A 15320-nucleotide genomic window follows, 5' to 3' on the forward strand; every position below is an offset into this window, starting at 1 on the left:
GCGAATACACGAGCTGTACGGTGACTATGTTCTATAGACAATTTTACGATCACTCCACAAAATTCACTACCCAGAGCCGGCTCAGAGGACCAAAAAAAGTTCAGAGAGGATCTAATGGTGTGGATTACGTAGTGATTACGAAAGAAGAAAAAAAAATAATACAGCACATCAACAGTATTTAAAGTTTGTTAAATTTATAATTATACCAGAAACTCAAGAATATTTTATGCATCAACTACTAAACTAAAGGAAAATAATACGGTAAATAATATTTATGCTACAAGAACAGAAGGCTATACTGAGAATAATACAGTCTGCTTGAATAAACAATACGTTCACAAATAAAAAAAAATACAGGAATTCAAACACATAATAACCGTACAGCAAGAAAACATAGCAGGGTCTGTCTTACCGAGCACAACATTTTGCTTATAAATAATCAAATTTTAATTTTTATATATTATATCCGACAATACAGAAACAGCCGCTAACAGTAAGTAAAAATTAAAGTCTTTAGATAACTTAAATCTAGTAAAGAGCTTAACCCGACGATTTATTTATAACTTCACAGATTCTAGCCCGTTATTACGAAATCTGCAAAAGTGTTTGTTCTTGAACAACGTTGTGTCTGCGACCTTGACCAAAACCTGAACAGAATTATTTTCCTTATTTATTTATCAAGTTTCCTACTTAGTGTGTAGCTGTAAATAAGTCTACATTATTGATAATCATAGTGTAAAAAGAAGAAGTTAAAAGGAAATAATGTTTTTCCGTAATGAAAATGTGTTTGTTTTCAAATTAATCATCTCTTTAATTAGTATAACAGGTATTTTGCAAAACTATATATAAATTTATTTACAAATCTAACTGAATTGAATCCATTCTGTGAGGTTGTAAATTTTACATTTAACCAACAATGGGCTCAGTTACTTATGTTATAAAAAATATATAATGCTTTTTCCATAAAATATAAACTGGAAGCAGAATTTTCAGTTTTTAAACAGAAAATTTAGTTTTAAATTATATGGAAAATATTCTCTGAGAGAACCTGCCAGAACTAATTTTATAGTTTCTCTTTCAGGATCATCATCAGTAGTACAAATATAAATGCTAACTATCTTAAAAAAAAAAAAAAGGATAAAGCCCCATAGTACACATTCAAATAATATATACATATATTTCTTAATGAGTTGTTTTTGTAAAATTTAGTTTTGTAAATTTCATTTAATTAAAATGTACTGAGGTCTTGTTTTCATGTACTGTGTAAAATTTGAATATTGATGTCTTTATATGTGTGTTTGTTTCTATGAAATCAGATATGAGATAATTATCTGGTGTACATTGTCTGCATTTCAAGAATTTGTATCTGAATGCATTTTCATATTTAGATGAACCAGATAAGTATTTAATTAGCTTACTAAATCGTTCTATTACAATTTGGCCGTAATAAGTGAGATATTTATAATTTTTAATAATTATTACATTTTGTTCTTTCAGTTCAGTGGTAAGTATTATTTCCATACCTTTTAAGACATCAGTAATTTATTTTTCTGTTAAGAAGTCGTAAAGATTGACTACTAAATATTTTCTCATTCAATTAAGATTTATAGTTTCTTTCACATCAGAGAAATTCTAATGTCAAATAGGTAAAAAAAAAATGACTTTAACTGTCAGAAGTATAGCGCAATTGTGCTGATGAAGAAGATTGTTTATTCTAAATTGATTACTTTGAAGAGATGGATTATTATTAGATAACTTTTTTTTAACAAGAGTAGAGTATTAACTTTTTTTTCAACATATAAAAAAATATATACTAAAATTGTGGCAGTATTTCATATTTCTATTAGGGTTATCATACTTGATTTGATCGTTACTTTCTGCCCTTCCTAGCATTGTCAATCTAACTTTTGTAGTTGACATGTTTTAGAGTACCTCCATTCTCAAAACTAGTTTTAATGCTGAGTCTTCCTGAGTTGGGATCGTCAAATAAATAGTGATGTTCAGCTTCTACCACTCCCACACCTACTGTCATGGCCTCTTCTCTTTTGTCCCTCCTGCTCTAATGGTTACACAATTTCTTGAATCTATTCCTTCTGATTCTATATTTTAGAAATTTTGACTTTATGTGTTCATTAAATTCTATTTTAAATTTTCGCCCCATTTGTCCTATGCAAGTCATATTACAATCACATGGAAAAAGAAGAAAGCAATGCGGTAAACTTTTTAAATTTGAAAATAAGAAGAAAGGTAGAAGAAAAATTTGAATTTCATATATACATGCACAGATAACATTATAAATGTGAAATCATCATTTAGATTATGTAACTCATTTGATAGAAATATTGTATGTAGTCCACTGAAATGCTAGAATCTTTGAAAATATTACATTATGCAGAAAAAGGAAGACATTTTCATATTTTAGAATACATGGAACTATTTAAGATAAAGTTAAAAAAACAGGAGATAACACTGACAGACAAAAAAAATTTCAATGTTTCTGTTAAGTGTGATACCATTTCTTGAATTACTTTTTTTGTGTACATTACAGATCTGTAAATACAATTTTTCTATCACCTTTAGTTTTAAATACATTACACTTCAAAAAAAATTAAGAGAAAATATAGTTAAAATCTGTAAAATTTATAATTTTGCATGGCCATACCTGTGTTGGAATGATTTTACTGGTGCTTTTCTTTTATAAATAGCCCCAGGCACATCCCAAATTAATGTCCAACAATAATCAGCTAGCATGTTAGTATTCCATTTCCCTTTATAGCAGCTTTCCATCACTGCAATGTCTTGGTGGAAATGTTCACCGTGTTCGTCACTTATGTCTTCGAGGTTGTTCAGGAAAAAATCCAGATGTGAGTGCAGGAAATGTATTTTCAAAGACATATTACAAACCATAGCTCTGTATGAAGTAAGAAGATGATTAACAATATCATGGTAATTATCGGATTTTTGTTTGCCGAGAAAACTTCTGCAAATGTCTTTAAATGAAATTCAAGCTGCACTTTCTACATTATTTAACAATAATTAAATACATCATCTCTGACCGACTCTCTTATTTAAGGACCAAAAAATATTCCTTCTTTAATTTTTCCTTCACTTACATTCGGAAATTTCTGCTTCATGTACAAAAATCTAACTATTCTCTGACTATATATTCTATATAAAATATTTTTTTTAAGAAACTTTTAAATTATTTTAAAATTTTTTATTTTCAAATCATCAGTTAGTTTAGTCAGCTTGATGTATTGCAATAGGAAGGGGCCTTCTTCTTTCAAATGTCACAGGTCATGTTAGCAATAAAAACTTTGTTGACTGTGACAAAAAACCTATATAGATATGTAATGAATTCATTTAAATTTGAACAGAAGTTAAATAAATATTTAACAGGCATAAATAAATCCATGCCAGATTTACTCTCAATTTTCTTAGAGCAAATGTTTGAACTAACATTTATTGATGGCATGTATACTAAAATAACCAGAAATTTAACAATTCTAATTCTCTAAATAATTTTTGGTATATCTTTGGCACATCAAAAATCATCCGTCTTCTGCTAAAGAAATTTAACACTTTTAGTTGCCAACAAAGGTAAAAAAATCTATTGGACTTAACATTAAGTCCAATAAATAAAAAAAATCATCTTAATCAGATGATTTTTTTTTTTAATACAGATAGTAGGAATTATAAAAGCATACAACAGTTTATACATTAATTATCCCCTACATTAAAAAAAAATACAGTCATTAGATCTCATAGAAGTAAAGATATGAGGTTCTGAAATTATAACTGATTTTTCCAAACCATTCCAAAAATAAAGTTTCTTGTTGAAATTTTGTTTTTTTTCTGCTGATTAATATCCATGTATAAATTGAAATTATTTACCAAGGTTACAGATATTTTGCATCGAAGGAATTTTTTTTTTTAATTTGGGTTGATTACTCCCTTAACATTTTGATGAAACTAATGTTTTGATATACGAAATTGAGATGTAAAAGATTAAAATATTTAAAAATAGCCATCATTTTTAAATTTGATATTTGTTTACACGGTAATTATTTATTTATTAGAGAGAGTTGATGTAAAAATGTGTATCAAATATTATAATGATTGATTACTAAATCAATTTGAAGACAGATTTTTCTTTAAAAGCAAATACAAAAAAGCAGTAAAACTTAATTCCCTACAAATTTTGTTTTAAGGTTATTTCGTAATTGGAAATTTAACAAAGTAAATTTATGTAAAACCTAAAACGCTCAAATTGTAAAAAGGGCTTTAACAATAATTATCTCATAAATGACTAAAGATACAGGTCTGGGATCTATCTTTTCATGTGACTCATAAAATGCATGTAAAATTAATTTTGTTGAGTAATTTACATCCATAGAGTTTTAGTATAGCATTATATTACTGTAAAGTAGAAATCTGGACAGAAGTTTTAACTAGCTGTAACAAAACATTTCTAGACCTATATTTGTATGAACTTTTTTCATTATTTTGATGAGAAGAATATGCCTATAATGAATGGCAGAATCTTCCTGATATATGTATATATCATATATATATATATATATATATATATATATAATTTATGGGTTTAGCAGAATTTGCAATTTTTTTTACTTGTATTTTAGGACTTTCATTAGAAGTATTGTCAACTAATATGGAAGAAAGAGAGATGCAATCTGCACTGCACCAGTAAGTATCTGTAATATATTAAATTTATTTTTAAGTAATGTATTAAATAACATTTGAATGTTTTCAGTTTTGTGAATGCATTTTACATCTCTCTCCTCTCTCTCCCTCACCCCCTCTAACTCTCTCTCTCTTTTCCATTCTCTCTCTCTGTGTGTGTGTGTGTGCGTGCACGTGCGTGCCAGTGCCTGTGCCTGCACGTGCATGTGTGATGTGTGTGTGTGTGTGACTTATTTAGAAGGTTAGTAAGTTTATTATTACCCTTACTAGTGGTGTAAGCTAAAACTGCTAATTTTAATTAGCTGAAATATTCATGTTCTTGTACAAATCAAAGGATTTCATAGATTTCTTCAATAATACCTTCTTTAATCCTTGTCAATATGTAGATTTTTTTTTTAGTAATCGTTGATTATTGTACTTGTTCCTTCAAAGATTTTGTGATCATTAAATCTGATAATCCAAAGTTTCCATTAAATCCTACAACCTGGTAGTTTTTTATTTAACAGTTTTATAGTGTTTTTATATAACGAGTCAAGTCACCTCTTTTCGAAAATAGCTGAATCTATTTCTGAAAGAGTTAGATCATAACGTAATAATGTTATACATTTGAATGTTAACTGTCATAGTGTTCTCGGATGTATTAAACGCATGTGCAAGTAAGTAAATGTCAGTTTTTATTTTTTTATGGAGAGTTGTGTGGTTATTTTTTATTTAATTTTAAAGGAAAACATGATAAGAAAAATGTTACATTAGTTAACAGAAAATTTACAATTAACGATTACAGTTACTGAAAATTTACTTGTAGTGAAACATAATCATTAATTAAAGTGATTTATATTTCTGTGAAATTTGAGTTAAAAAAAGAATGATTTCATAATAAAAATAACAGTAATAAAAGAATAAAAAACAAAATAGTCTAATTAATAAGAGGAATTCTACTCTTCATTACAATTTTGTTGTGTACTTATTTTAATCTGTAAATCTACATAAAAAATAGATCTGTTTTTAAATTAGATTAAATTTTGTATTACATAAAAAAAAATCATATTAAAAGAAATTACTAAGTAAATAAAAAATACGATCGATAACATAAAAAATACTGACAAAAATTTATCACTGATCATGAACAATTAAGGAAGGAGCTAGCTGTACATGTATGAAATTTACCACTTTTTAGTACTATTAAATTTTGAATTATTTATTAACAAAACACAAACCCTACATTCTAAAAAATTGTTACTACTATGTTTACATTCTATTTATGTTTTTCTTTTTTTTTTAAGTAGAGTACCTTTAAGTGATTAATTAAGTAGTAGGTTGTGCTGCTTTTCTAAGACTTAAATTGTGTTGACATCGTGACTGTCTTTGTAAAAAAATTGAGTCTGCCTGCATTTATTTTTTTTTAATTCATGACTTTCTTTATTTGCAGGTGTTGGTTTTAAGCTTAATAGTTATGTTCATATCAAAACTTTACTGTACTTTTAGAGTGCACCACAAAAAAAAAAGATAAACTGAAAAGAACATTTTTTAATCGGCAAACTTGTTTTAGACACAGAGATATGTTCCAGGTGTGTAAATATGAAACTGAAATTTTTGTATAGAAAATACACATTTATTGAAAACGATAAAAAAATATTTTATTTGAAATATTGCCCATCGCTAGCTATACATTTTTCCCATTTTTCTGACAATTTATGAATGCCATGCCAAAAAAACTTGCTCTATTGAGGCAAACCAGTCATCAAGCCATTTTCGTACATTTTCATAGGAAGTGAAGTGCTGCTCAGAAAGTGTGTGTCCCATCAATGCAAATAAATAGTAGTCGGATGGAACCAAGTCTGGTGAGTAAACCGCATGCAAAAGTATTTCCTAGCTGATTGCCTCAATCGTTTCCTTCACCGATTTTGCTGTGTATGATGGGGCATTATTGTGAAGCAAAATCACTGTGTGTTGCCTTTTTTGATGTTCTGGTCGTTTTTCATGCAATGCTTTATTCAAATCGATCATTTGATGTTGGTATCATTCAGTATTAACAGTTTCGCCAAGTTTTAGCAGCTCATAATAGACACATTTTTCTGATTCCACCAAACACAGAGCATTGTCTTCTTTCCATAGCGATTTGGCCTTGAAATCAATGTTGATGGTTCACCTGGAGTTACCCATGATCTTTTATGCTTAGGATCCTTAAAATATATCCACTTTTCATCACCTATTACAATTCAATGGAGAAATGACTTTCTGTTGTACCTGGTGAGCAGCATTTTTCAAGTGGTTTTTCTGTTTTTTTGCTGTCTTTTATTCAGTTCATATGGAAACCATTTTCCCATCTTCTGGAAACGATGATTGCAATTCGTTGTCTTCAAATGTTTTTGGTGGTTTTCCAAGTTCTTCGGTTCTCACATCAAGATCGCCACTTTTGAATTGTTTAAACCAATCAAAATACTGTGAGCATGCTCACAGTAAGCTTTGACAAGCATTCGATGCGATTCTGCAGCAGTTTTCTTTAAATGGTATCAAAAAATCAATGCTGTTCGCAAATCATAGTTTGTAGGTACAAAACTTGACAGTTTTATTTTTATTAATTTTTGAATTTGTATAACTTTGAGATTAACTTTAGTCTTAACCTCAAGATGGATTCAATTGGAACAACATGATTTGTGCATAGCAGAAATGCTTCTTGTACAGAATAATTTATATTTATTTTCTTTGATGTTATATACTTTTTTGATTGGTGTAAAGAAAATTATTTAAAGGGCACAGCACTCTGTAACAAAGAAACAACAGTTACATATTGCTATTAATTTTAAATGCTTATCTAAAATTCCTCTCTGTGTTTGCTAAAAACAAACCTAACTGCTTCTTGAGATTAGGATTATACCTATCTTCATTTTAGCGATTAATCAATATTATACTTTTTTAATATGTTTATATTTACAATATTCAATTGTAAATAATTTTAACCATTAGTTATTCAAACTAAATAGGATCAAGAATGTCTAGATGGTCAAAATAGAAACAAATACAATATATTGTATTTTTACTGAATTTTAATTCAGTTTCAGCTTTTAATAAATATGTTTTACATTATCACTAGAGACAACTTAAACCTGATAGCCCCAAAAAAGCACTTGAATCATCTGCCAGATTGGTCAGCAATGAGACAGGCTGGCATCTACCATAGCAGGTTAGCTCTGTAGAAATTCTTTGATCTGTTTCTTTTGTCAGATTATATTAATCTATTATTTTGTAATTATATTTTACCTAACTGCACAGCTGTTGAGCACACCCGTGTGTGTACACACAAATTCTATTATATATATTTATTTATCCATCCATGCATTTATATAAATGCTTCATTTACAAATAATACTATCTTTGTTATTACAGCATTCCATCAGGTAAATGTTTACTTCCTCTATTTTCTATTGGTACAAAGTATTCTAGAAATGAATGTTCAAGTTTTGAAGAATGTATTGCAATTGAAGAAAATGAAATAATAGATAGCTTCCAACACATTTTTATAAACTGTCAGGAAGGTTTTGCATTAAGATATGTGAATGCTTCTGTTGCAATCTGCATAAATGGAAAATGGCAACTAAGTCCTACAGCTTGTGTTAGTAAGTAAGAAAATCATCATTACTTTCTAGGCATGTTCACTATGTATTGTTGATCCACTCAGTTGAGAAAAATATGTATAAAGCACTGTTTTACAACATAAATACCAAATTGATCTGTTGCTTTCATTATTTATTTGTCTTTTTCATTCTGTGGTGTGTATAGAAGCAACTGTTATGCATTAATCTTTACTGTATAGTCAGGATTAATTTCTCAGAGGGTGTTGATGTTCATCATTCAGACAATTCTATTGATTAACGGAGAAAAAGTTCCTGTTTAGTACTATTTACTTTTTATCAAACTTGCAGACCTTATGTAACTGAAGACAATCCTGATGTCGCTATCAGGTGCTAGATTTTATCTTAATGTTAAAAGCTGGTTACAGTAGAATTCAATAAGAGCAATAGATTATTTTTTCAAATAGTAAATAAAAAATTCATATTTTTTCTGTTTATTCATCAGCAGTTGCTGATGTATTGATCATAAATGTTGGAATCTTTTATAACAGTATTCTAAGGATCATACACCTTTTTTACTGGGCAATATAAACATTGACATTATGTAACAGACCCAATAGAAGTGCTAATATGTTTTTTCTTCATAAATCTAAAAATAGATTGGAAATAAATAAACATATTAGTGTTAAACTAGGGTTTGTTAATACTTTCATTGATCACATATTTGTATGAAATCCATTGTCTTAGCAGTGAACAGTGTTCAATTTTGCAAAAAAGTGTGAGTGAAGATTTATGCTTTAACCATCACAGATTCTCAGAACTATATTATATATAGTACAGATTATTTAATAAAAACATTCTAGGAGTATGTAATAAGTTTGTGTGAAGATAAAGTAGAAACAAATTTTGGGAAAAATCTTTATTTCAAAACGTAGTCGCCTTTCATTTCTATACACTTTCATATTTATTCACTAATGTTGTTTAAATTTTTTTAATCCTTCCTTAAAATATGGTTTATTCAAATCTTAAAAATAGGCAGATATTTCGGCAATAACATCAGCATTTTGTATAAGTCTCATTCTAGCAAGCTGCTTCTTCATATTTGGAACAAATAATAGTGCAAAGCTACTATATTTGGCAAGTTCAGGCAATTCAGAAGAATTTTGTAATTTAATTACAACAATCGTTTTTTCCTAATCTAGATGACAAAAAGAAGCAAAATATTCCCCATTTATTTTTTTGCACTTTTTAAGATTGTTAATTAAGATTGTGCAATGGGAATTCCAAAAGAGTGGCAATCATCTATTCTGCTGATGGAATGATTTTTGTGTTCTTTGGACTAAATTCGCTGACTGTAACCTACTGTTTTGACAGTTCCTTCGATTCAGCTTATAGTGATGTGTCAGAGTTTCAATTGCTATAAAATGGCAAAGAAATTCCTTTTTATTATATTGATTCAGCTGAAAACTGTACTTACAAATATTTATTCATTCACGCTCTTGACCATTTGTAAGCAAATGTAGCTTCCATCTTGTGGTCAGTTTTCACATATGTAAATATTTTTGTAAAATATAATGGCTCTGTTGATTTAAGATGCCCGTTGTCTTAGCATCACATGCACTTTCAACATTCCTCCATTACAACATTACATGGATTTTTTAAAAATCTGCAGTTATAATATCAAAAACTGCTCTCCAAAACATTGAACATCATTTGTGCTCATGACCACTCAAAATCAACTGTTAATAAACTGTTCATATTTATCCAGTTGGCTTTAGTCTGCTGTATGGCTTTGTCTTTCAAAAAATAATGTTTTATTACCCCATGAATGAAATTCTCTTTCATTTATTTTAAACAAATCACAATACTTCGACACAAATGACTGCCAGTAACAGAATTATGAATGTACTGATTGAAACTTGGAGGTAATGAAGTGTGATGTACAGTCTGGTTGTGAGTGAATTGTTTAGAGTGTAATTAAGGTTATTATTCATTTGCAATTTGAACTGTTTAAAGTGATGTTGTTTAATGTTTATAGTTAATTAATTATTCTGTTTAATTTAACCGAGATAGAAATACTATTTTTGCAATTTTACATAACACTGAGAAAATAATATATTTTGCTTCATTACTTTTTTATTTACTTTTTAACATATCTTTTGGTTTCACTTTTTTTTTACAAGGTGGAGGAACCCCATTTACGGGTGCCTAAGCAGTGTCAGGCTTGCTAACAGGTTCTGCAAGATGTTAATAAGTGCGTATGTGTTCCTGCACATTACTAACTAATCCTCCACCCCTGGCTATCCACCCTCCCTGGCAAAGTTTAAAGAAGCATTACTTCAGGAAGGGAGAGATCACCCACACAGATAGTCATACTCCATAATTACTATGATACAATACATCAACTAAGTTCATACAACTAGATACATACTTACAACAAGAAGCAGCATTGACCTACAGCATCAATATACACTATCATCAATCAATCATATCAGTAGAAAAATAACATCAATCATTATAATATAAAACATCAAAATAATAAAGACCATAGTTTATACCACAAATACATATTTACAACTGGATACAGCAAAGGCTTGCAGCATCAATACACACAAACATACAGTTCTGATCAGGCATCCTCATACACAATCAATATCTAACAAGTGAACATCATGATATAATCAGATGCATAGCAAAACTTACTACAAATCAATACAATACTACAAGTACAGTGAAATAAACACTAATAATATACATGAATTATAAAGCAGGCAAAAACTCAGTGATACAGTACATCCATGATACATCATACTTATATGATATGTTGTATCAGACTTACTGGGAGGCAGTCATCAGACAAGAAGGCAGAGTGCCCATGGTTTCATCATGTCCACGCGACACCCTCGTGTGTGGAGGAGGACCCTGTAGTCATAGTCATTCAGCCGTGAACCTCTCTGTTTTCAAGCCCTATGACGCTTCATCCTAGCACGTGATTCTTCCCAGATCCTTAGGTTTTGCATGATTGACTTGGTATAGTCAGCAACGGCCTTCCAATGTCTCTCCGAGTGGAGGAGAATATCCTTAATATCTTCAGCTGCAAATATGTTCACTCTGTGTTGTACATCCAGTAGATGCCTCCTTTCCATGTCGTACCTGGTGCACCTGAAGAACAGTGGGCAATTTCTTCCTCATGGCACACTGGGCATGCATCTGAGTGAACAAGGCCAAACTGAAATAGATAGGACCTAAAACCACTATGGCCCGCCATGGTAGACCATCTAATGAGCCATGACGCCTGTTAATCCAATACCTGACATCACCTATTATATGGTGTGTCCAGAGTCCTTTTTCGCTCTGGTGCCACCTCTGTTGGCTGACATTGGTCATCTCTTCCAATATAAGAGTATATTGCCTGTTTCTGTCTTCAGGAGGAAGAGCCCTTATCTCCCAGTTTCTCCTCCATTGCTCCACTACCAAGTCCATGGGGAGAAGTCCTGCAAAGACTTCAGATGCCGCACCAGAGACAGTTCTATATGGAGATATGACACGGAAGCAGCACTGCCTGTGATGTGCCTCTACTGCTCCCCTGTAACTGGTATGCACCATAGCTCCTATCAACACCTCCATACCGTATAGGAGTGTGGAGCAGGCTACGCTTATAAGAAGCTGTCTCTGATGTTGTTTTGGGCCGTTGCAATTGGGAAGTAGGCCAGCAACTATTTCCATGACCCTTTCTGCTTTCTTACATGCCTCTATTGTATGTGTCCCGAAACGTAGCCTGACATCAAGCCTTACACCCAAATATTTTATGGCCGGTTTAGACAGGATGCGTTGAACTTCCAAGGTAATTATCAATTTAGGTCGTCGTTTAGCCACAGTTACCACGACTACTTCTGTTTTTTCAGGTGCGAGTAGAAGCCCAGCTACTCACATCCAGTTGTTGATACTACCATAGGCGTTATGTATTTTCTCCTTTGCCTCTCTCTTTGTGGCTGCTTCTACCACCACAACGAGGTCATCCGCGTAGCCAACAAGAGATACACCCGGAGGAAGCGTGAGGGTGAAAGACCCCGTTTTAGGCAAGGTTCCCGAGGGTCAGTCCAAGGATCAAACCCTGTGGAACTCCTCTAACCAGTGCGCGCTCCAGGACACCTTCTTCAGCTTCACAGGTTAATATGTGTCCCATCAGGTATGAGGTTACAATCTTGACTATATATTCAGGTACCCCATGCATGTGTAACGATTGTACAATAGCTGCATGGGTAATGCTTTTAAAAGCATTTCTAACGTCTACGAGGACTAGCACGTATATCCTACCAGTGGACCGGCCACCCTCATTCCATATTACTCTTATCAATGGCAGACCTATCCTTCTGGAAGCCAAATTGACTCGAAGAGAGTCTCCCCAAGTCTTTGACAGCCTCAACTAGTCTATGTTGGAGCATGCAATCCAGTATTTTTGCCACTGCATTCAGCATAGCAAGCGGCCTTATAGAGGAGGGGAGCTCAGCGTCTTTCCCAGGCTTGTTGACGAGAACTAGTCTTTGCTTTCTCCACCTGTCTGGAAAGACTTCTTCTGTCAGGCATACATTGTAAATTCCAGAAATGCATCAGGATCAGCCTGTGCTGCTGTCTTGACTACTAGATTTGGCAGTAGGTCCGGGCCAGGAGACTTATCTGCTGGCATGTGTGCTTCAGGAGCTGCCAGCTCTTGTTTGGTGAATAAGGGTGAACCTCGCACACCCATTGCAGCAGGTGTGTGCGCATGGCCAATCTCCTAAGTCCGTGACATTCATTCCATTTCTCATTTATGTCATGGGTCCACCATAAACAGGTGGATGACCTTTACCACAATATATCCTTGGAAGCATTGCATCACAAGCTTCTTCGATAGTGTCAGTCAGATGATAGGCTTTCTCCTTCGCTGAGGCCACTCCAGTGACACCCTGCAAGTCAAGAGTCTCAGCCAATACTCCTGCATTGAGAGTTCTAACACTCCAACCTTCTACCGTATTCACACTGAGCTGGCGATTGTCGTTATCAACAAGAGTCATAACTGTGGGTTGGTGGTCACTGGCGGAGAAGCCCTCCCATACTTGCCAGCCATGGATCTGTGCAGCCAATCCCGGTGAAGTGAAGGTAAGGTCGACTACAGAACCAGTTGACCCCCTCCTGAATGTATACGCAGTATCGTTTTTAAGGCACACCATATCCAATGCCGCAATAGTCTCCACCATTATTCTGCCTCTCACATTCTTCCTGATTGACCCCTGTGTACTAGACCAAGCGTTAAAATCGCCGGCTAAAATATCCGGCCGGTGTGCAAGTAGGTCTCTCGAAATAGACATCAGGGTCTCAGTGTACCATTCGATGAATGTATTAGATGAAATATAGCACACATAGAAGTACACGCTTCCTATCCAAGCACTGACAAATCCTGACCCTTGATGTACCTCTCTAACTGCTGTTTGTTTGCGTATCCATATGGCAGCAGTCTTATCCTCCAACAGGATTCATCCTGTTCTAGGACAAGAGAGATACGGCTCTGAGATAAGCACAATATCTGCACTCATCTCCAAGGCGTATCTTGGCAGCATATCATTGGCCAACATCGCATGGTTTAGATTAACTTGTACAATCTTTAGGTTCATTGTTGCGACATAGTCCAGCCGGTCCTCCCCCAATTGGCACTGTCAGTCTTACTTCCAGCGCCGCTAGGACAGGAGAGTGAGCCGATACGGTGGCCCTCTGTATCACAGATCGTGCACCTTGAAGGTACGCCACAATTAATAGCCCTATGGCCTGCACCTCCACCGTTAAAGCACATTCCGGATCGGTCTACGCTGCAACAGTTCCTGGCAGTATGACCCACTTCAAAACAGCAGTAACATCGTAGGGGCTGTTCTCTTACATCCCCCCCAACTCTACAGGAGAAGAAACTGATCCTCACGTGGTCCTTCTCTGCAATAAGGGCAGCCATTGGGGCTGGCAATCGCAGATGGTAATCCTAGTCTCTCCGTATCCAGTCTTGAATGTGTACTATATGTTATCAGGCAATTCGGAGCCAACAACCTTGCGTAATTCTGCTGTTATATGGTCCATGGTCCATATGGTTATATGATGCAGCTCTGCGTATGTTCTCGCTAATGTATTATTTTTTCATTTCTATCTTAATCCCATTTAATTCTAAATTAATAATTCTACTTTTTTAATTCCTTTAATATTCAATTCTCTACTGTTAATAAGGATGCTGACTGTAACAAATCGAAATACACATCTAGTATTTATTAGACTTTCACATTTTGTTTGAGCATTCTCTTGTTTGATTTTATTTCAGTTACTGTTTAGCATAGCTTATTCTTTGAATAATTTTAGAATCTTCATGACAGTATTAGCAGTGTCGATACTTTCTTTTTTAGTACTACAGAAATAATCATATATATTTCATTTAAATTACAAACTATACTACTGTTTACCTGTTTTTCATTCTAGAGCTCTGCGAACCAATCAAGTCTACATCATTACAAGTATTTTGTAAATATAATGGAGAAAGTGTTAATTGTGAAGAACCAGTGCGTGCTGGTACAGTAGCAAGACTTAGTTGCAGAGAAGGGTACCAACAGGAATTACCAGAAATGTATTTTAATGACACATGTCTGTCAAGTGGCAACTGGAAGTATAGTGGTGTTCAAAGATGCAGTTTTGGTAATGATATGTTTAAATTATTTTAGTTTTAATCCGCCCTATCTCTCTTATTTTGTATGTGTGTGATAATAGCAATTGAAAAATAAAAAATAGATTAAATAAAATAATACATACTATTCAAAGTAAACAGTATAATTTTAGCAAAATCCTTTGTAAATGTGCTGAAATACACTCATGTAATACATAACTTTTAATTAGGTTTTTTGATTGTGAGCAAGTGTTTTAAATTAAGTGATTGTGATTCTGTTTCACTTGTACAAAAAAGAAAAGTGGTTAAGGATTTCATATGCAAATAAATATCTTAAAGGCAAAATTCCAGATTCCCTAAGTCAGGTATTC

General features: G+C 32.9%; 1 protein-coding gene across 2 annotated transcripts in view; it reads left to right on the top strand.

Annotated features, from left to right (window-relative positions):
- The first annotated feature begins 668 nt into the window (after nt 1-668).
- The window catches only part of LOC142322616 (limulus clotting factor C-like), a 42882-nt gene continuing 28230 nt past the window's right edge, over nt 669-15320 (top strand). Inside the window, exons 1-4 of one of the 2 annotated variants that reach the window (XM_075361693.1) lie at nt 669-826; nt 4644-4707; nt 8092-8321; nt 14769-14981. In XM_075361693.1, the coding sequence (XP_075217808.1) occupies nt 763-826; nt 4644-4707; nt 8092-8321; nt 14769-14981 (571 nt within the window). In that variant the 5' untranslated portion in view covers nt 669-762. Of the gene's footprint in view, nt 827-4643; nt 4708-8091; nt 8322-14768; nt 14982-15320 lie in introns of those variants that run through there. The other variant, XM_075361700.1, reaches the window with a different exon arrangement.

The sequence above is a fragment of the Lycorma delicatula genome, chromosome 1 (genome assembly GCF_047948215.1).
Source record: "Lycorma delicatula isolate Av1 chromosome 1, ASM4794821v1, whole genome shotgun sequence".
In the NCBI taxonomy this organism is placed as follows: Eukaryota; Metazoa; Arthropoda; class Insecta; order Hemiptera; family Fulgoridae; genus Lycorma; species Lycorma delicatula.